The sequence below is a fragment of the Bombus bifarius genome, unplaced genomic scaffold (assembly GCF_011952205.1).
Source record: "Bombus bifarius isolate JDL3187 unplaced genomic scaffold, Bbif_JDL3187 scf7180000008023, whole genome shotgun sequence".
NCBI lineage: Eukaryota > Metazoa > Arthropoda > Insecta > Hymenoptera > Apidae > Bombus > Bombus bifarius.
The window spans coordinates 726,654-748,294 of record NW_022884396.1 but is presented as its reverse complement, the minus strand read 5'-3'; the positions used below and the strand labels follow the sequence as shown (position 1 = coordinate 748,294).

Genomic DNA, 21,641 nt, shown 5'->3' with positions numbered 1-21,641 from the left:
TTTAAAATCATTTACTACCTGACAAAAAGCTATCAAGCAATAGTGAAATGACGTTGAAGAGGGAATGCTCTGTTGTTATTAATTTTGTTGGGAAATATATATACTTTTTGATATACAAACACTTCTCTCGATGCATCTCGTTATTTTATATAGGAAAATATTAACACGCTCGTGCCAAGAAATAATTTGCTTCGGGCATATTTTAATAAATTATGCTTTCGCAACGACATAGCGAAATAAAAAGCATCCAAAAATGTTCAATTTTTATGTACCATTATATCGTGAAATGTTGAAGGGTCGAAGAACAAAGATTCTTTTCATTAAATTTTATCACGTTATATCTTGTACCTCGTACCTCAACATACCTTTAACGATTTAAAATCCTAAGGTGATTGTGTGAAAGAAGTCATTTTTATGAGGTGCAGTTTATTAAGGATTAATTACAGTTCTCATGTGCGACTTTTATAATTCCATAACAAGACGCTATCGAAAAGTGTCCAACGTTATACTATTATATTACTATGCTCGTATTCTCTTGTAACGTTTGAAAGGTGGTGGTTTTGTTTGTGATTATTATTGAATCCTTCTTTATCAAGTGCTGGCTCCATTGTATCATAATCACCAAATAAGATATTACGAAGTTGAGACACTGTAAAAATTATACGAATAAATTTGTAATAAATTCAAGGAGAAATATATCCATGTAAAGAAGTATACTAACGTATCGAACGGACCCATAGTTTAATATATAATGAACCGATTTTGTTCTTTCAAGTTGCGTGTAAGATATTTGCCAAGAAAATTGGAGGATCTACCAATAGATTAATTCTACGTTACTTACGATAATTTCATTTTAATCTGTAAATGAATAAAATTTCCACTTTTTTACCTCATCTGTTAATTCTGCGTTTCTCCCGTCCACAGGACATGCGTGGAGGAGTCCTATCGTTTTGTTAGCCTGAAAATCGATCGAGTGAAACTTGTTACTTCCTTTCACAAAAAGTAATCCAACTTGATGAGCTCAAGCAAAGGGTTAATTAAGCAAAGATTTCACAAAAGTATGACTTCACCGTCTGGTACGTACGCTACAAGAATATGAAAATTGTTTCTATTGCAGAAACCTGCTTTTATTGGAAAAATAAATAGTGGAAAATTTTTTAAATTAACGCACGAATAATAGTGTATATTATCGACAGTATTCGAAGGAAATAAATTAGTAGCATTCTTTCTAACGATAATATACCAATTGCAATACGCTGTTATTCATAATTAATGACATTTTGCAGAATAATAAGAAAATACGTTTTGTTGAAGATTGGCCCACGCAGTGGGATTAAAAGAAGTGAAGAACAAAGTTTTCACCTGTCTCATTGTATTTTCGCAATCGTAGCTCATTAGAGGGATTTTCAGTGCAGCAAGGACGTTGTTCAGCACGTACATCATTATTAATTCTATCGAAATTATGCTATTAGATGGTCTGGAGAATTGCATGTACAAGAAGTAGACAGATATACTACAATTTAGTAGTATCACTGTCGTGTATATTAATATTTGGGTGTTGAATATTTGGTTCACCATCTTCGATATGTTGCACACTTGCAGATGCGCGAATCTTCAAGTTGGCAAATATTCAAATCTTTTTATTTGTCCAAAAGTTCATAACAATATGTAGTGACAAAAGACAAGAGGAAGTGTAAATTACAGATACATTTTACAAAAGAATTCTCGAACTCTCGATTCAGAATTTTAAAAGAAAAGCTCAAATGGTGCAATAGGTTTAATCGCCAAAGACAATTTCGTCTAGAAATATTGTTTTATCATTTTCTTTCCGTGTTTTTATACTTGCCATTATCCGTGGCTGTAATTGTTATTGATTCGACGTTTATTTACCTGATTCGTTGAAGTAAACGAATTTTATCGTCGGACAGTGACCTTTGTTTTAACTTCCGAGTGTTGTTAGTGGAATTTACTTGTAAAACTTTTACAGTTCGTTCGGACAACCAATCGTCCAATTCGAATCTGTTTCGAAAATTATGACTCGGTTCGAAGATGATTTCCGTATCGGAATCCTCTGTTTCTACTTGAGAATTCTTCAAGATAAACGTTTCCATGAGCTGATTTATATTTTTAAATCGCGATCCTAGCCAACTGTAATAGCAAAAGAATTTCGAAAAGTAGCAACGTTTAAACTTCCAGGTGCACGGAAAATGATTTTATCAAAGAAGATCGTTTACGTACTATACGGCAGTGTTGTAGTCGTATAAAATGATTGATTGGGCGTTCGTAATGTAGCAGTAAATGAATATAAGAAATGCTGTGGTATACAGTGCGGAGCGTTGTATTAACATCTTTATGAAAAGTGCAAATATTATGACCGCATTTAATAACCAGAAGGATCCGACGATCATCATGTGACGAAACAAACTGCGATACTCGATTTCAATTCCTAGTTCCTTGAAAATTTTGTCCACTTTGTCAATGCGCTCTATCAACGTCGTTGCATTCTGAATAATAAACGACAAATTTAGAGGCGATTGAATCGTTTAATGTACGTAAAAATGTAATTTTCCCTTTTCGAGTTTTTGCACAGTAATAGTCGGTGAATAGATTTTGATTATTTCAGATGTGTCAAGTAAATAAACATTCTCTTAGCAAATAAATCAAGTTCATCTTATTTGAGAACTTAATACTTCGTTTACTTATATTATTTATTTGCTAACAAATACAGAATAAGAAATAAATATACTTAGTAATATACTTTTTCATTTTTCGTAGGAAACAAATTATACAAAGTAATTGAAAAAATTTACCTTAGACTGGTACTGGCCAATGATCACTATGCTTATGTATCCAAGATCATGGATGATATATTGGAACATGTATGTAACACTTTCTATGTTATACGCCATGTGTTGTTTTATATCGTTCATTTGTATGTAAATTATGATGGGAGGAAAAACGACAACCAGAAACGTAGTCAAAATCCAGCTGCATATAAATCTGAATTTATGTTTAACTGGATCTATGAAGTTTCGAAGTATCGCAATGGTATTTAATATGGTTATTATCTTGGTTGTTGCCTTGTAATTGTTCATACTTGTTTCAATTTATTTTTAGAAATTAACGTGGAAAATGTTAAAAATTGTTCAACGTTCTACAGCGCGATATCTACGCGCGATATTAACGTGACTCATTCCTCTATGCAACTGAAGGTGCTAGCGATTCCCGGATATATTGAATATCGGATATTCAATTATTAGATATAAGAAAAGTTTTCATGTTTTCGATATAATGTAATCTATGAAATTATGATGGAGGAAAAGTGGATAATTTACCTTGACGTGACCTTATAAGATATCGTCGGAACGTAAGTGATGATCGAATAATATTCTTTCCAACGATTACGATCATTTCAGAAGATTGCACTAATTGTTTTATTAAACATATGTGAAAAATCGGTGATGTACTAGGTGTGTTTCAATTGATATTGCGTCGTACATGGAATATTAGAATATTTTCTAATTAATTTAATTTATCCTTTAGGTATGGCGTATGGTATGAAACAAAATTGGAGTCAAAATCTCTACAGTACAGTGATTGTACATTCTCAGTATAGTGGAGCCTGACGTGAAAGGTTGCCACAAAATTCGACCTGATCTTGAAGTTGAAGGACCAAAGGTTAACATCTTTTCTGCTTGCGTCGTATTCTGTACTACAGAACTATAGGTCGCGTTAAACCTTTCTCTCGAAAAATGATGTTAATTTCCACTAACACTTCCAATTGCATTATTTACGATATGTTTAAATTTCGTGATCAGATAGGAAGTAATTATCGTGATATTATGGAGGAAAGCCATAGATATAGCCCATTTTAAATAGCATGAAGCATTTTACTTTATTACTTCACGTTATAATAAAATTATTTACTGCACGAGAAAAACGTTTGAAGTAAGAGTTGAATGGCGTCGAAAAGGGCACGTCTTGATGTTTGTTATCAGTTCTTTTGCATATGGACACGTATTGGACATATGGAGATCGGATATGTCTTATACGATAAGACGATGCATTCTGAATGATAAACGAAAAGAACGAAAGTAATTACAGTGTACAATTTGAGTGAAAATTTCATTTTGCATTTCTATATTTTTATACTTGCTTTAGCCAGTAATATTCGATGAATAGATTTTCATTGTTTCAGATATGTCAAATAAATAAACATCTTTTTCTTTTAGTAAATAGATTAAATTCTCTTAAAGATAATTTTTAAAATATTCAATTGTTTTAAAAATCAATACTTCGCTGATTTATATTATTTATTTACTTCTTAAAATATGAAATAATAAACACACCAGCAAATATACTTTTTTATTTTTCAAAAGAAACAGTGTGATGCTTTATACTATATAATCAAAAAAAGATCCATTACGTATTCACCTTAGATCGGTACAGACCAACGATCGCTATGATTATGCATACAATGATTATGGCACTTTCTATGTTATACTCCATGCTATGTGTTGTATCGTATATTTGTCGACAAATTGCAATGACAGAAAGCACAACAATCAGCAACGTGTTTCAAAGTCAGCTGCATATAAGTCTGAATCGATGCTCAGTTGGATCTATGAAGTTCGGAAGTGCAATCATGTGATTCAATATGGTTATTTTCTCTGTTGTTGCCACGTAATTCTTCGTTCTTATTTTAATCTATTTGTAGAAATTAACATAGAAAATGTTAAAAATTATTTAATTTTTCGATCGATATATACGCGCGACGTTAACGTGACTCGTTTCTCGATATGTAATTATTAAAAGTGAGAACGAGCTTCATGAATAGAGAATTATAACGAAGAAATTGTATTAACTTGCCTTGACCTTATGCGTTATGCACGAGACGCGAGTGATGATCGATTAATATAGTTTCGAGTGCTTACGATCATTTCAAGAGATTGCACTAATATGTAATCAAATAATAGTATCCGGTATACGTGAAAAATTATCAACGTCCTAAATGTTTTTGATTTTGCTATTGAATCGAATACAGAATATTATATTTTAGTTAATTTAATTTATTTATAACGTACATAAATATGTATATGTCCTCAATTATCTCTAATATAGCATGACACAAAATCATTATTTTCATTCATACGTTCTACACCGTATTGTACAGGGTGGTTGGTAACTGGTGGTACAAGCGGAAAGGGGGTGATTCTATGCGAAAAAAGAAGTCGAAAATATAGAATAAAGATTTTTCGTTCGAGGCTTTGTTTTCGAGAAAATCGGCTTTGAATTTTCGCTCGGTACGCGTGCACTTTATCGCGTCTCGTTATAACGGATCTCACTGTAGATCGTTGTCTCGATGGAAAAATTAAAAAAAAAATTTTTTATTCTATACTTTCGACTTCTTTTTTCGCGTAGAATCACCCCTTTCCGCTTGTACCACCAGTTACCAACCACCCTGTATATTATCTGTATGAAGTACTGGAATACTTACGCGTATATTTTTTTCTTACTAACAGAAATTGTTTCAACTTGTGTATCGAAAACGTTCTCAGTTCCGAGGATGCCGTGGCGAAAGCGCCGAGTTAAAGAAACTTTTTCACATGAGACTCGTAAGAAAGTAAAAATGAAATTTGTAGAGCTTTGTTTAAGACTAACACAAGTAAAAGACAACCACAATGGATAATGGGATATTTCTTATTTTTATCTCATTTCTCACGAGACAATCGATACGTGTTCGTATCAAACTCTGAGGTTCAACGTCTTTTTACGGTCGTTTTGTTTTATCATCTTCGTTCCCTCACCTGATTATTTATTATTCTTATTTAATTATTCTCTTAACGATCAACACAGTAACCAAGGATATACTAATATAATAATATACTAATATACGAAAACAGAAAGTTAACATTGTACCTTGTGAGAGGTCCTTCCCTTGCAAAGAAAATCGAGTGCAATTCATTATCATAATGCACTTTGACCAAGCTAAACTCCATAAAAATTCCACTTCTATTATTCTCACGTCGAATCTCGTGGAAATAGATTGCAGAAAAAAAAAAATAGAAACGAGAAGTGAAATCGACGAGCCGTGAAGTTACAGCTCGTCTCGTTGCGTTACAGTGGAAAAGTCTGTTTCGTTCGATGATGGTCGGTAAATAGGGAGGTTCGGTGAGTTCGATTGTACGACTATACGAACAGAACGGAGAATTTAGGATACGTGGACTCGTGGGGCGTGAAGATCCCTCGGGAATCGGGTTAATTCACGAAACGAGATTGATTTAAGAGTTTCGGGCATTCTTCCGGGCAATTTCGAATAGTTGCACTTGAATATCCTTCGAGTATGCGACACTTGAAACGATTGAAGTACAATGACAATGATAGGAATTATCATGGAACAGGTTCTTCTTTACAAGAAATTAGTTCTATAAACGAGATGATCGCCTTTTAACGCATTGTTGATCAGTCACGAGTAAACTCGTCGTGTTTTCATGCATAAAATTAAGTTGCTAGATTTTCTATAAAACAGCCAGTCAACAAAATACTAATATCATTTAACAAAGTCTTATTAACGCTTTAACAGAAATGCCTGGTTATTTTTATTTTACCTGGGAAATTAAGAAATGAGATTGGAATATTCGAAACGTATAAAATATTTTAGGATAAACACAGTTTCTATGAGAGTGTTCCTTAATCGCAATCTTTTCATGGTATTTAAGAAGAGCGATAAAGCGATTCGTATTAATTTAATATACATTTGCAGCATAAATATCGTATTAATAAGATTAATTATTACAAGTTCCTATCAATTCGATTATCTACAAAAGATCGAGTTACGTATATGTATATTAATAAAATATTAAAACTGGCAAGGTTTATACTTTCTTCTGCCGTGATCGAAGTGTCATGCCGGATGACACAGGATTAGGTTTTTGCAAAAATAGAGTGACTCCTGGTCGGTTCAAGCCTCGAGGACGTGATTCAAGTAGGCGATATAGCAGATGGCCAGTCGTAGGATCTCGATCTTCGAGAGTTTCTTGTCCGGTGGCAAAGTTGGCAGAAGCTTCCGAAGCTCTGCGAAGGCTAAATTGAAAGCTTCTACTCGAACCCTTTCCCTGTGACGAATAAATAATTAACATGCGAAGTTCCAACTCTGCAACGAAGATATCAAAATATTCGTCGAAAATTTGTCGTTATTTTAATTTTAACAATTGAAGATTTATATTTGATACTTGAGATCTTGATTGTTCAGGAAGGAAAAATCGAGGAAGCGGTTGGAATTAAATGGTTAAAGCAGTTTCGGTAATTTCGCAAGATCGATGCAGTACATTTATGCAACAAATACTTCAAATGATATAACAAAGCAGCATTCTCCGAGATTAGAAAATATTTGTTAGTCAAAATTAATAAAATACCAATCTTTCGATCAAAACTGGAAGCTTTAAGCGATCTAGACGATGCAGAGAGACGCAGCAAGTGTAAAAATGAAAGTTTAAATATATTAAATATAGGAGATTAATAGGAGATGACGACAATTAACGATAATTAGAGGTATTTTGATAATTTACGCGTACGTTTACGCAACTTTTACCTCGTGGCGTGTGCAGTTCGATATTTTTGCGTCGCTCTTCTGCGTCGACGTCTTTCTTCCCTCGAAAGGGTGCCAGCACCAGGTGCACCAACCCCGTTTACAACCACACCGTGACCGCCATTCGCCATTTTGCCTTCGATCAATAGGAATTTGCCAGAAGAAAGATAATTTTCCTTTCCTCTTCCTTCTCCTTAATAAATTAACATTCAATTTCTTCGCGGATAAAGGCTCGAATTATTGAGAACGGATATTGCCAGTGAAGCATCCATTTTCATGCTTTAAACCTGAAACGTAATATATATCGTTCGATCGTGTAGATTCAACGTAGATTAATAAATAATCTGTCAGTTTCTGTCGTCGTTTCGACGATGTTCAGAGTTAACCGTTGACGTGTAATCGAATCTCAAGGGAATAAGCGTTGAGGAAAAATTCGGAATAAAGGGGAAACGTAATAAGTTGGTCAAATATTTGCCATACGTATTCGACACAAGCGTGAAAACAAGTGCAACGGACAATAGAAAGGGTTAATCGTTTCTCTAACGCACACGCCCTTTCGTATAAATTTTCTTTATCGTGAAATATCAAATAAAAAAATAATATCTGAATAGTACTTTAAAATTCTCGTAGATGCAAAGCGTATAGAATCGAAGGAAATCGGTCGAAGAAAAAGACGTAGTACGGATGAATAAACGAGGAAAACCAAAGGTAAACAGGATGCTATGAAAGAAAGAATAGTTTCGATGCTCAGGGGGCTCTTAAATTCCGAGAAATTCGATGGAAACCGACGAAAAGTGTCATTGTATTATTCAGGAAAACTTGGCTGGTTCGCATGACACGCAACCCATCCCTTTTTAATTATTTACACAGAACAACCCCCGATCTCGTTCAATCTGATTCTTATGGTAAACCGGCAATTCGTATGGACATTTTCTCGCGGTTGCTTCAATATTTCATGAAATTTGCCAGATTTCGATGCCGTTTCACTTTTATTGCCAACTTTTCCCCGCCTCGATTCTCACCTTTTTCATGCAAATTTTATTATTCGACGAATGTATCGGAACTCGAGTTGCGGGCTCTTCGCTCTATTTCATTTTTTATAATTAAAATCGATTTTAAATTTTAGACATTCGATTAAAAAGCAAGCAAAAGCAAAGTAAAGTTTAGAAACTCACCAAACGATCACTGCACAGTTTCTATTCCCGTCTTCGATAAGTCTTCCAATTTTTTTAAATAATTCATTTTTCCTTCGTCGATAATTAACGTCGAAAAATTACTGTCTTCCCTCTGTAAAAGTATTTCGTTCTTTATAATTGTATTATACCTCGTATCGAGTAAATGTATCTGCCAAAAGGAATATTGTAACACACTTTTTACACCTCGACACTATCCTTTCCGCTCACACTATGTATTTTTCAACGAATATTTAACAAATTTAATAATTGAACGATTATTTAAATTATCTTTAAACGCATCCATGTTACAGTAAACATAGTAATTCACTGAAAAAGCACTTCGATGACACATCAAAAATCTTTATGAATCTAAAGCAAAGTTTTCTCGATATGTTTACTTCTCTCTCTCTCTCTCTCTCTCTCTCTTCCTATTGATATAACATACCAATTCCTATTAATCAAACTTTTAAACTAATTTAGAAACTTACACCTGTATTACTTGAGACTTCAACTGACCACCGTCACTCACAGATTATCAATTTCTTTACATACTTCAAAAACATATCACGCCACTGTATTCAATGCTTTATATCTTCCAAACTTTTTTTCTCATAAAGGCATCCAAGCACAAAAATACCTTTCACCCTGTGAATCAGTCAAACACGATTACTCGACGAGATAGACGATGTCTCTGATAAGATTTCTGGCTGTCGCGTGGACAGGATGCACCCCGAGGAACAATTTCAAGGATCATCTCGATGTTGCTGAAACCACGCCCCTGAAAACATCCCTTCGTTGTTCATCGTTCGGTCTCTGTTCATTCGTCTCTCTCGTGCAGCATCCCCTTGGTTCTCCAATGGTATCGCGAGAAACAGGGGGTGAGACCGCCCCAAACCGGTCGCCATCGCGTCGCTGTCACGGGCCATGGGACGCTTCTGCTCCTCGTGGATGCGAGTACGGGAATGGATGGACCATTTTATCGATCATGCGAATTGTACAGCTTCTGCGTGCATGATCGGAGGACTATAGGTGAGAAATTTGGAATAGTGATTGTCGGGCAAGCGTTCGATTATTTCATGCCAGTTTCTACGCTTTTGTTTTGTTTTCTCGTCTTTTCATACTGGTATTTTCTGGAGAAAGAGAAATTGATTTTAACAAGGTGCATTCTTCTCCCTTCTCTTCAGAATCGTCCAATTTTTGCGTTTCTGATCGGAGGATTTTACGCGAGGCACAGTGATCGTCACACAGCGTTGAATTATTTGACAACAGTTTCTTTGTTTTTGTTTTGTTTCTTCGTCTTTTTATATTGGTATATTTTGGGGAAAAGAGAAATTGATTTTAACTAGGTACATTCTTCTTCCTTCTCTTCTGAATCGTCCAATTTTTGCGTTTCTGATCGGAGAATTTTACGCGACGCACAGTGATCGTCACACAACGTTGAATTATTTGACAGCAGTTTGTATGCTTTGGTTTTGTTTTCTCGTCTTCTCATCTGGTATTTTTTGGAGAAAGAGAAATTGATTTTAACAAGGTGCATTCTTCTCCCTTCTCTTCAGAATCGTCCAATTTTTGCGTTTCTGATCGGAGGATTTTAAGCGAGGCACAGTGATCTTCATACAGCGTTGAATTATTTGACAGCAGTTTGTATGCTTTGTGTTTGTTTCTCCGTTTTATTGTTGTATTGATATCTCTGGGGCAAGAGAAATTGATTTCAACAAAGTGTATGTTTCTTCCTTTCCTTTCGCTACTTGCTTCGATCTCTTTTAGGTACACGATGAAAGAATTGGCGACACTTTGTGTTTCGTTTGACAGTTACTCTACAAAAATCCGCATTCGTTCTCTTTCCTCTTACGATGTTTTATTAATTAAGTTCGCTTTAAAGTCTCAATCTTCGTCATTGACTCTCCGTCCTTTGCGTCACTTTCGATGCATCCGTATCTCTTTAACGTAAGAAAACATGTCAAGTCTGAGCGAAATATAATCAAATTATTATCGATACTCGCTATTTCTTGTCTCAATTCTATGTTAAAAGTTTCCTGGAATCATTAAAAATTTCTTCGCTCGTTTACGTAAGAGCAAGATTGAAACAGGTGAAAATCGGAAACTCCTTTTTGTCGACAAAGAAGATATTATACAATACGATAAAAAGGAACGCGAATAAAAAATTTTTAACGTAAAAGGGTTTATCCAACTACGAGATACAAATGTAGAAATTACACAAATTCTTCTGACAAATTACTAGGGCTCGACGATAAAGGATTCAACAGTGCTGCGAGTAATCACATTCACACGACGATATAATATACATTATGCCATGCAACACGTGTTGCAGATTACATCGTCGTAACGAGAGACGAGATGAGGCGAACCGCACTTGAATTGTTCGGCTTTCGATTAATGTTTCTTCTGGTCGCGCATGTCATGACATAGTTCACGCTTCGTTACTCAACCCCTGTCTTTTCGACGCCTTTCCTCACCCCTTCCTGGCACGTGACTTTTGCCACGCGACTTTTCAAAGCAACGAATTTCAAAGAAGGGGTTGTTATGGTTTTCCTCTCTATCTATCTATTATACGCTCGTTTGGTGTTTCTTGCGTGCTGGATAGATTGTAACTGAGTAATTGTATAACTGTGTAGAGAATTGAACGAAGAGACGGACGACTTGAAAGGCGAACATAGCAATTAAGGAGAAGGTGAATAAAAGACAAGGATTAAATTTTCGAAGCGTCAGTGAACACATTTTTTCATAGAAATAAACAAATTGAATGTATCCTTTTTGGACTGTAGTCAAAATTCGTTCTCACGCGTGTGACACGATATTACGTGTACGCGATGTTACACGACAATGGGTTGAGAAATATCGAAGGAGTCGAATATGGAAGAGAAAAGAAATTAATTGGCAAAATCTGGTGAGATCTTTGAATTAAAAAAGCTGTTTCTTGAAAGAACAAATATCGCGAAGCGAGCGATAAACGCAAGGGTGCAGCACGAACAGGGTGGCATCAGGAACGGTATGATCGATATTTCAGTGCCTGTTGGTACATAGGAACGTACAGTCGTCGTTATCGGTTGAAAAAGTCACGTATTTTGTTGGACAGGTGTGCTTTAATAAAGATATATGCACTGTACCAATGATAGGAATAATTATTTTCATTGTATTACCAATTGCATAAAATATATCATAGTTCTACGATACATATTCCTCAACGTTAAAAATATTACATTGGAATTTTCTTTAAACGATCAGATTTTCTGGTTGTAATGAAGTGATATAAAGATATATAAAGCTAAAGGCTACGAATTGTTAATTACAAAAATAGAAAAGAATCGAAATACGCCCAACTGTAAAATTTAGAATTATACTATAATACGAAATTAATTATTATACATAGAAGAACCTCGATCTACCGAAGATTTACAAATGAATAAAATACACGAAAAGCTGGATATAAAGATATAAAATTCGCAGATATAAAAGTGTTTCTTTTTAAAGCTGTTTCTATCTTGTCTCCATTTCTAGCATATTTGGCCAATAATCATTCGATCGTAATGCATTCCTCGCAGTGGCACCAGTGACCGTTGGATGTTCATAATCGTTCGATTGTCTGCATTGACGAGTAGATTTTCTTCTTCTCGATTCTCGAGACGTTGACAAGCAGAGGTTCGCCTTTTTCGACCATCTTATCGTCCAGGCTCGTTTTATTTCCGTTCTAACTTCGATGTTCAGCAGACAGTAAAGCAGCGCCACGAAAGAACCCTGAAGAAATGGTGCATTTTCTTATTTTCTAAGTTTACGTACTTTTACTTTACAAATTTTTATTTCTTCTTTTCTTTTAAGGCCAATAGAAGTACTTGGAACGAGGCGAAGAATTGATCGAAGAAGAGCCAGACCAGTTCCACGCGGTTATCTTTGTGATAGGAGAGCCCAAGAAATAGAGTATAATGAGCACCAAACAGGGGCACCAATACCAAAGTAGATTTGGCCCACCTACTGTGTAAGAGAAACAAATTTATATATTCTTCACTGTAATAATCCATTTATTCTTTTATATCGCAATAAAAGTACGTTCTTTCATCTTCAATACAAAAAGTTGCGCATCGAGCGGCGATAAATCAGTACGAAGGAAAGAGTACGAGTTATAAATTTACCTGTACTGCATTTTTTTCCGTTGCAAATGTACGGACGTCTTGAATTTGATGAACAGGACACGTACAATGTTGAGGAACAGCAGAAAGTTGAACTAATAACATATAGTTCATCGCGTTATTAATTCATAGTTCTTATTCGCTGATATTTTCCTATAGCATCTTCTGTAGGAATCTTTTTTTTAAATCAACGAGCCTAATCCCTCGTTGAAAGGTACGTCACTTACCAAAATCGATATTACGATGGGGATCCTTATAAGAAGAAATAAAGAAGGATTTTGGTGAGTGGTCCAGCAAAATGTGTCCTCGATCGTGGCTCGTATTATTACCCAAGGAACAACCACGAAAACGGGCAATCCTTAATTGTACAAATAAAAATCACGTCCTATTCCTGTCCTTCGTATTTCTAACGTGTATTACGCGATCTTTATCGAACACGTGTTATGTCACTGTGTGCATGTCAGGGTTCTTTAAACGACCTTGAATGTTTTTTTTTTTTTTAATAATTCGAAGGATTTTTAAATATGCAATTTTAAAATGACTTTCTAAATTACTTTGATGTAAATTTGACGTAAATTTTTCGAAACCACCTTCAAAGGCTTTGAATTAATTTTACAACGACGTCGAATCAGTTTATCTTAATTTTGAAATGTACTCGAATGGTCTTGCAACATCGTCAAATAATTATGTACTTAATTAATACGTAATTAATAAATTACGTTTGTATAATCTTACCCCAGCCCAGTAAAATATACAAATTAATGGCTGAACTATCCGCAAAAAATGCCCAGACGACCAGATTATGCAGGTACAAACCCTCCATCAGGATCCAAGAATAATTAGCAACGATGAAATACTGCCACACACTCGTGATGCCTTTACAAATCATCGTCTGAAACTGATTATCTTAATTGTACATCGATTTCCATCGAATTTCTCTTCCAGTTTAACTATCTCTTTTAATCGAGTATTTGACATGCCTACGTTTCGTTGCTTGATAAAAGCGTTTTTCTCGTCGAGATAAACAACGTCCACCGTCCGTCTAATGCCATCGACGAAGATCCAGTCTCTGATCAGTGCCATGAACGCCCGCATTATGAAAGAGGCGAACAGATGCATGTGAAGCCTGTTCCTGGGATTTCTGAGTTTTCTAAGCGAGGCAGTCGATTGTTACAACAAGAACCGGGACAAGGAAAGAAACACAATTAGTCGAGTACCTGAGTAGAGAGAAAATAATCATCGCGATAACCAGCATAGTGAAAGATGTGGTATAGCCGATTTGAGAGACAAGCCTGACGATAGGCAGCCATTTCTACGACAAAAGCAGAAATTAAATCTATAGAATTACATTTTGAAAAGCTTATAACTTTATTAAATATAAAATTCGTCGGTCAAATATAACTATAAAATATATTAAATATAGAATAGATGTTTTAAAAAGTTATAGTGCACGGTATAAATGGCAGAAATAATTCCCAAAGTTACGAAAAGGAATGACTTCACTTTCTTGTAAATTTTAGCGATGTAATCTTCTTTTGCGAGGAAGTTGGCAAAAATTTCTTTTACGCGATAAAAATATAGACAAGAAAATCTCAAATAAGTTCATTTTAAATAGACACGTGTAAGCTGAAAATTCTTACAGCCAAGAGAAAAGATTCAAAGTTCCTGTAGTCTCGAGGATCGGTCATCTCATCTATTTCCAGGATGGTCTCCATGAGGTAACGAGTAGTGAATTCATCGGACAACTCGCATAAACTGTAATTACTCCCGGGAATATTGTCGTAATTTGTGTACCATTGGCCATTTGGAAGACAAGCTTTCGTAGCCATCGCTATAACGCGAACATTCGACTCCAGATTATTCGCTGCGGAATTTAACTGGTATATCAGGCCAGTTTCAGGAGGACAAGGTAGAATGGCGATGGTTGAGGCTTCGGTATACGACCAGCAAAGTAGCCCATCAAAATGTGGCGGGCAATGGCGAAATTGTAACGTTGCGTTTTGTGACGTTATGTTCTGATCTATTTGTTAAAGATATGTACACGATTAAAAGATTATTTTTTATACCCACGACTTTCGTCTTTCTCATCGAACTTTCATTGTTTCCTTTTTATTCTTGGAATAGGAAAAAAAAGAAAATGAATATAAAAAACATTAGTCACGTTAATAGACTTACATTCTGTCATCAATCCATCGCATTTCTGTTTTTGTTCGATGAAGAAACGTTCGATGTTCGACGTTGCGTTGACCTTCACTACTGGTTCCATTTCAGTCGATGTCATTTCGTACACTTAATGTCATTCGAGATGACAAAATTGATTAAAACGTTGACGGTCCAGAGTAAGTTTGGTGAAACGTTAGGAAAATTTTGTGATATCAAATATATCTTTGAAGTATTGAATGGCAAGAATAAATGAGTAGCACAGAAACACTGATGTGAACCTTTTGAAATCTGGTATTGAAGTGACCAGCTCGTGGATTACATGGCTACGGGGATGTTTGCGATCATGCCTCGCCCTTTGTCTTCTCCTTACTATAGCTATACTGCTATAGTCACCTGGAGGAGGGACAGACTGGAAGTAGAATAAGTCAGCTACGTGTCAGCCACGTATCTTCGATTTCTTCACTGTGAATATTTATCCACGAATCCTCTCTCAAAATAATTAACACGTATTATTTCTCCGGCAAATGACTTGTTTGTTTATTAAACTCTTTCCATTTATTTGCAGAAATATAGATACAAAATAAAAACTAAAATAAAGATCATACTAGAAAAATACGATAAGTTCATTTTTGTCGATCTTCTGCTCTTTAATATATAACTAACTTCTAAATAACTTCTGAATAACTTCTAAAGCTGATTAATTCTACGATACAAGTCCCCTGAAAATAGGCAATAAATTCACCTGTGACCTTCAAATGGTGGTTACAAATAATTTAGCTGAACTTATACGTCTGATCGATAATAATATATCTTGTTCAAAAACTAATTGTATTTATTAAGGGGCGATGGCACAAATGTCGCTACTTACTGCAAATTGTGTTGTACAATTTAGAAGATAAATGCAATAAAGCAAATCGATTGGCCATCACATGTACCATCCATCAAGACGATGATAGACCAAACAGTCTCTCGAGGTTCTCAGCCAATATTGATAGAACCACCAAGGAGTAATCGATCATCCAATTGTATCACAAGTATAGGTAGACTAAAGCTATTATTTTAGCGATGATTAGAAATCAAACAACACCTGAACAAAGATAAAACTTTCATCGATCGCAGGAATGATATTCCGTCTTTCCTATCGGAGCAGAGTAAAAATTATGAAATTTATAATTTCAATTTACAATTTCTCGATAATTACCAAAACAATTTCTCTGCATAATTTTTACGCTTACATGAGAAATCACAATCGGATTTTCCAGGACGGACAAGATGGAGGAGGAAAAATTCTCCGGGGTACAAAAGAACGACGAGAACCGGTGTATTCAAAATTTGTTTTATGTTAAACTTACACCAATCACACTTTACAACAGATTGCATTCCTTCGTAGATCAACTTGGGGAATCATCCGCGTGCAATTTTCAACGTTTCTCCATTAACGTTTTTTAAACACCGAAACAATTTTACATACAACGTACTAAGTTATTTTTCTCTTCCTTTAAAAATCCTTTACAAATCTTTTAAATGATCGAAAATACCCAACAAACGTCACGCAAGACGCCACACACAGCGGATGATTTTGCGCACCGGATCCAGCAGGGTCGAGCTTAAAATCACTTCTATTTTACAGCCATCGATGTCGGTAAGTTGTTAGTAAGTACATACGATTCATTTTTCCTCCCGTTATCATTCTATTAATTATCTAGTTGCTCTTCAGCCACCTCCAATACGATGATCGTATTATTTACAAATTTTCACGGCTATTCGTCATCAATAGGCCATTTTTATATCTCTCGGAGATAGTATCTCGTTAACATCAAGACGAACTCCTCCGAACGTGTTTGCAATTAATTAGAAAAGACACGAAGCACGGATTGGACGCTCGGTCTTACAGATCCGCGACAATTCTTCAAGAATTGTTGAACGACTCTCTGGATTCCCGATGTTTGTTCGTCAAGAAACTTCTTTTATATATAATAATCTGACAGGGCTTCTTCACGGTCCTCGTTACGAACGGGAAGGTAATTATCGTACAAAGTATCATGGTTTCTTTGGCTTCGAGGGATACGCATATGCTGCCAAAGAATGGAATTCCTTGAACGTTTCCTCTTACACAATTCATTTTATTACTCGACTATGGCCTTCATTTGGAATACGGTTTGGTATTTGTGGGATTTTGTTCTATGTAGGACCTAGATCTGGCAGTTTAAAGAGGGAAGCCTATGCGGATTGGCGCCGTGATTTCCGTTTCTGACGGCCACGCTTCGCTTTATCGTGTGACAAATAATGGTATATTTCCAGTCTCCTGATCACAGGAATCCTTTAATGGAGGAAAGTAGGCGTAAGGATCGGTAGTGTCTTATGTCGAACGTCTTTTTTCTCGTTTACCGAGTGTATAGACTGTCTTTTCTAATTTTACCACCTTGAATGCCGTTTCTATGCTTTATTCCATGGTATGTCTTTGCCTCGACCTTTTTGTCGTACTTAATTTCTTAGTAGAAGCAACAGGAAATGAGAGTTTTCGTTAATCAGATAGTATAGGTTGAATATAGGAGCGAAAGCTTACAAAATCTTCTTCAACCATCCATAACTCGAAAACTAATGTACGTTAGACATATATTCAGGTGGCGTTTTTTATTTATATTAGCGTGTTGATTCCTGCTTGAAATACAGACATACGTTTATAATTCACTCTGTATATACAAATTTTTATTGGAAAAATAGGAGTATTCCTCGGCTTATCGTTTAAGCTCATAACAAGGAAATTAAAATATATGTATAATAATTAAGATAATTGATATTAGGATAAAATTCCTCCAATATTCTAAATTATCCTGCGATATAGAACACTTTAAATAAGACGCGTAATTTATAATCGCTAAAATGAAAAATTAAATGTCAAAAGCACCTTAGAAAAATTCCGCAGCATCGAAAAGACACTCAAAGGTGGTAGGATTAGACGAGAGGACGATGCGACGATCTCGATGCCCGACATCGAGATCTCTCAATAGGAACGCGCTCGGTGTTTACACATGAAATCGTACAACAACGAGTAGAATTACAATTGGAAAGGCACTTCGAACGAAAAGTATGGCATCGAGCTACGACCAGGCATCGTGTAACGTTAAAAAATCGCGCTCTGTGTATCTTTGAATTGACCTTGTTCATTTTACCTTCCTGTATAATCTGTCGTACATAGTCTCGTACAAATATCAAATACTCTGCCTATAACATTTTCGTACCAGGGAGAAAAACGAAACCCAAGAACATTTGTGTCGTTGTGCCTTCAACGTCCGGCAAGAATGATAAAGCCAGTGAAACGCTCGAATACTTCCTTCCCTTTCTTCTGTAGAAATAAATTCTCCAACTAGGAATCACCAAGGACTTTCAATTTGGCTTCTTGACTTCTAGGAGGAATTTCATCGTCTTCTTCCACTCTCGACGATTGCTTCTCTCGAGTACTCCGCACTAGGTCGTCCTATGTCTCTCACGTGACGTCCACATCTTTGTGGATCGGTTCGTAGAACGAAAATCGTTATCGAACGACCGATAGTTTCGAGAGGCTCGGTCTCGTCACGGTTAAAACGATCAACGAGCTCCTATCGACGGTGATGTTGCAACGATCTACAAGCTCGGCGTGTTCTAGCGAAAGTGGCGGGCAGAACCACCTCGTGTAACGTCTTCCATTCACGCAATTATCGTGTCTACGCGTACAATTCCAGGCGAAGGCGATTATGTTCGGGCTAGCGAACGGTCAGAGACATTTGCCGGGATTCTGGGAACACCACTGCGGCCACATGGCTTCTGTTTTCAATCCACGGCTGGTTAGAAGCTCCATGTGTGCGGCTAGCCTCGTGTATACGCTTTCGTCTGTCGAGTAACCGTTGGTTGGCATGTCGCTCCTGTGTATAACAAATATTTATTTCGTGATTATCGTTATACGAAATTGAATAAAATTTGAAGAAATAGCTAGTGAAAAGACAACATGTTTCGATAATTGTAATATCACGGAGTTTAGAAAAAAGACTTTAAAACGATGTTCGGTATCGATCAACGTAACGTTCTCCTTTGATTTAAATCTTTTTTCGACAGAGATACTTAAGAACATATAAAGTTTCAATATTTCTTTTAGATATATGGCATTCTTTTATCACAGATTTCTCTCTTTTATCAATCGAATTATCGAAAGAAGAATCTTCGTTTATCTACATTTTAGATTGCCAACACTCACCATAATCTCTCAGCGAGAGCAGATGCCCTGGGCCATAGTCGAGGTCCCAAGGACGCGTCGCCGGTCTGCTCGCTCCAGATAGCTGCCTCTCCGCCCAAAACGAGGCTAAAATGTTGCTGAGCGTAATCTCTCCAAGGTCGATGATTGTAAACAGTTTGCCAGGTACGATACTCGCCACAGGCGGCCTCTCCGATCTCCCTCCATTTTCCAAATCCACAATCCAGATACCACGTGTCCACGTGAGAAAGAATCACCCTGAAACCGTCTTCTAGAAGATCTAGCGTCTCCGGCCAGTTGCTACCTCCCCATGATTGGATCACATGAATCTTTGGATCGAAGTACATGGTGATGTAAGGCCTCTTTGTCAGCGGGGAACTCCACAGAATCACAGCCTTTGGCGTTTCATCGTGGTTGGCCTTCACCAACCTTTGCAACATCTTCGTTTCGAATTCGGCCCACATAGCATGGTGATCGGTCATGTTCTGTGCTTGCATCGCGGCCGTGATGTTTCCGTACTGTGCCCAACAATCCAGGTTCACCTCGTCCCCGCCAAGGTGCACGATGTCCCGAATTTCGGTCAGGTCCAGAAGCTCCCTGTACAGCCCCTCTAATATTCGATAGGTGTGCTCGTTGATGGGATTCAACTGGCCGCAATTCGGCTCGCCGCAATACGACGACCATGGCTGCTGATCAACGCAGAGAGCCAGCTCCCCGTAACCGTACTCCGTCCCTGAGTAAATTAACAAGATCAACGCCGGCCTGAGATGAGTTGATGATGCGTTCAGGCCCGACTGGTTTGGTCATTTAGGATATTACGTGTTTTTTTTTTTTTTTTGTCGGACGTTTCGATAATGAAGAACAGTGTTATATCGATTACAGTTAAGTTAATAATAAATAAAAAGAAAAAGGTTTAACAGACGAACAAAGATGACGGTAGAATTTTAAATCAGGCAAATTTACGTGTACGTTAATCCTTTAGGTTCAATTCAAACATCGATTACTAGACCTTAGATAATTATGCAAAATTTATATTTATGCAACGAAAAGAATGAATCGAGCTCTTTGAATTTTACCCTTCTGTATATTTATACCCATCTTGGAATTTCCCATGAATGCACAAAAAACTGCAGTCTCATTAGTAATTAAATTACATTCGGTCAGAGATAGGCGAATCGTGCAGACATTTCTCAGCGACAGTTATATATCCACCCTTTATTTCTCCTTTTTTAACCACCAGCATTCGAGCCGCAGCCTATCGTCTCAAACCAGACATATCCTTCCTGCAGCCGTACAATTCCACCCTAAAACCGTTGAAAACTCACCCCATTGCCAGCCAGCGCCAGCATGTGCCGGAGAGTCGATCTCGATGAGTACCCTGATGCCGCGGATCCTCGCGTAATCCGCGAGATCCTTCACATCATCGGGCGTATAGATCTGATCTCCGCTATAAGCGCCCCATCTGGCCATTTCGGGGAACTGGGCTGAATCGAAGGGGAAGCTCTGCGAGTCTGATAGGTGCCAATGGAAAGTGTTCAACTTCGATGCCGCCATTCCGTCGATCACGCGTTTCAGTCGCTCGATGGGAAAGAACTGTCTTCCCGTATCGACCAGCAAACCTCTGTAGGGGAACGTTGGCTTGTCCTCGACGGAAGCGCGAGATAACACTCGCAAGGCACCTTCCCTTCCAGCAGACTCGTCCCACCAGATCATTTGGCCAAGCGTTTCCAAACCGTGTCTGGCGCCGAAGAAACTTTTTCCTGTTATTTGAGCTTCGAGAATCTTCCCCTTAGGCATCAGCTCCAGGGTATACGACTCGTCCGTGTCTAAGTTCGGCCCTATCGCTCTGCCATTTCCGGCGGATAGGTAGACGACGAACATGTCCACCCCGGATCTGCTTTTAGCGTTTGGCACCTTCATCAGGCTTCTTATGTTACCTGAAACAGGAGGCCTGAGTGTCAGTAGCGATATCGTGGTTTCAAACGTGCGGTAAATGAAGTTATTTATCTAAATCTATCAGTAGCGAAGTTTAGTTAACTCGGGTAGTTTGTAAACTTTTCGCCGCTACCGATAGCGAAAGACGTCTGCATGGCTGCATATTTGCGTTGACTATAAACGTATTGTTGTTGACTCTGAGTCGATATTCTTCGCTTAAAAAGAAGAAACGAAAAATACTAATTAGCTTCTGACTCGCAATCCGACTCGCAGGATATTCAAAGATTACGAGGAGCAAACGATGGTTTGTATTTTACATAGTCGACTGATTTAGGACCTAAATTATATCATTTCGATGACAATAGTTCGGGTATAGAAGTTGCTTCGAATACACGTTCGACAGCGTT

General features: G+C 37.0%; 4 protein-coding genes across 7 annotated transcripts in view; all 4 read right to left on the bottom strand.

Annotated features, from left to right (window-relative positions):
- Positions 1-511: 511 nt before the first annotated feature.
- LOC117207195 lies at positions 512-2,917 on the bottom strand. The gene is made up of 7 exons (XM_033447145.1): positions 2,811-2,917; positions 2,239-2,504; positions 1,891-2,148; positions 1,363-1,612; positions 890-958; positions 722-811; positions 512-649 (listed from the first exon to the last, which is right to left on the bottom strand). Exons 1-7 carry the CDS (start codon positions 2,907-2,909, stop codon positions 512-514), a joined length of 1,170 nt encoding a protein of 389 aa, XP_033303036.1. The 5' UTR covers positions 2,910-2,917.
- A 3,486-nt stretch (positions 2,918-6,403) lies between these two features.
- LOC117207214 (helix-loop-helix protein 1-like) lies at positions 6,404-9,766 on the bottom strand. Its single transcript, XM_033447175.1, has 4 exons — positions 9,252-9,766; positions 8,764-8,875; positions 7,592-7,875; positions 6,404-7,115 (listed from the first exon to the last, which is right to left on the bottom strand). The coding sequence occupies exons 3-4, from the start codon at positions 7,717-7,719 to the stop codon at positions 6,962-6,964; spliced, it is 282 nt and encodes a 93-aa protein (XP_033303066.1). The 5' UTR covers positions 7,720-7,875; positions 8,764-8,875; positions 9,252-9,766; the 3' UTR covers positions 6,404-6,961.
- Positions 9,767-12,205: 2,439 nt separating this feature from the next.
- LOC117207166 (secretin receptor-like) lies at positions 12,206-15,106 on the bottom strand. Its single transcript, XM_033447107.1, has 9 exons — positions 15,084-15,106; positions 14,549-14,936; positions 14,126-14,220; positions 13,893-14,058; positions 13,644-13,806; positions 13,136-13,266; positions 12,912-13,003; positions 12,615-12,753; positions 12,206-12,519 (listed from the first exon to the last, which is right to left on the bottom strand). Exons 1-9 carry the CDS (start codon positions 15,104-15,106, stop codon positions 12,262-12,264), a joined length of 1,455 nt encoding a protein of 484 aa, XP_033302998.1. The 3' UTR covers positions 12,206-12,261.
- Positions 15,107-16,391: 1,285 nt separating this feature from the next.
- LOC117207143 (probable beta-hexosaminidase fdl) overlaps positions 16,392-21,641 on the bottom strand; it is a 40,200-nt gene continuing 34,950 nt past the window's right edge. For all 4 annotated transcript variants that reach the window (XM_033447059.1, XM_033447061.1, XM_033447058.1 and 1 more), the window contains 3 exons: positions 20,625-21,236; positions 19,303-20,032; positions 16,392-18,973 (listed from right to left, as the gene is read on the bottom strand). In XM_033447059.1, coding sequence (XP_033302950.1) covers positions 18,826-18,973; positions 19,303-20,032; positions 20,625-21,236 — 1,490 coding nt within the window. In that variant the 3' untranslated portion in view covers positions 16,392-18,825. The remainder of the gene's footprint in view (positions 18,974-19,302; positions 20,033-20,624; positions 21,237-21,641) is intronic.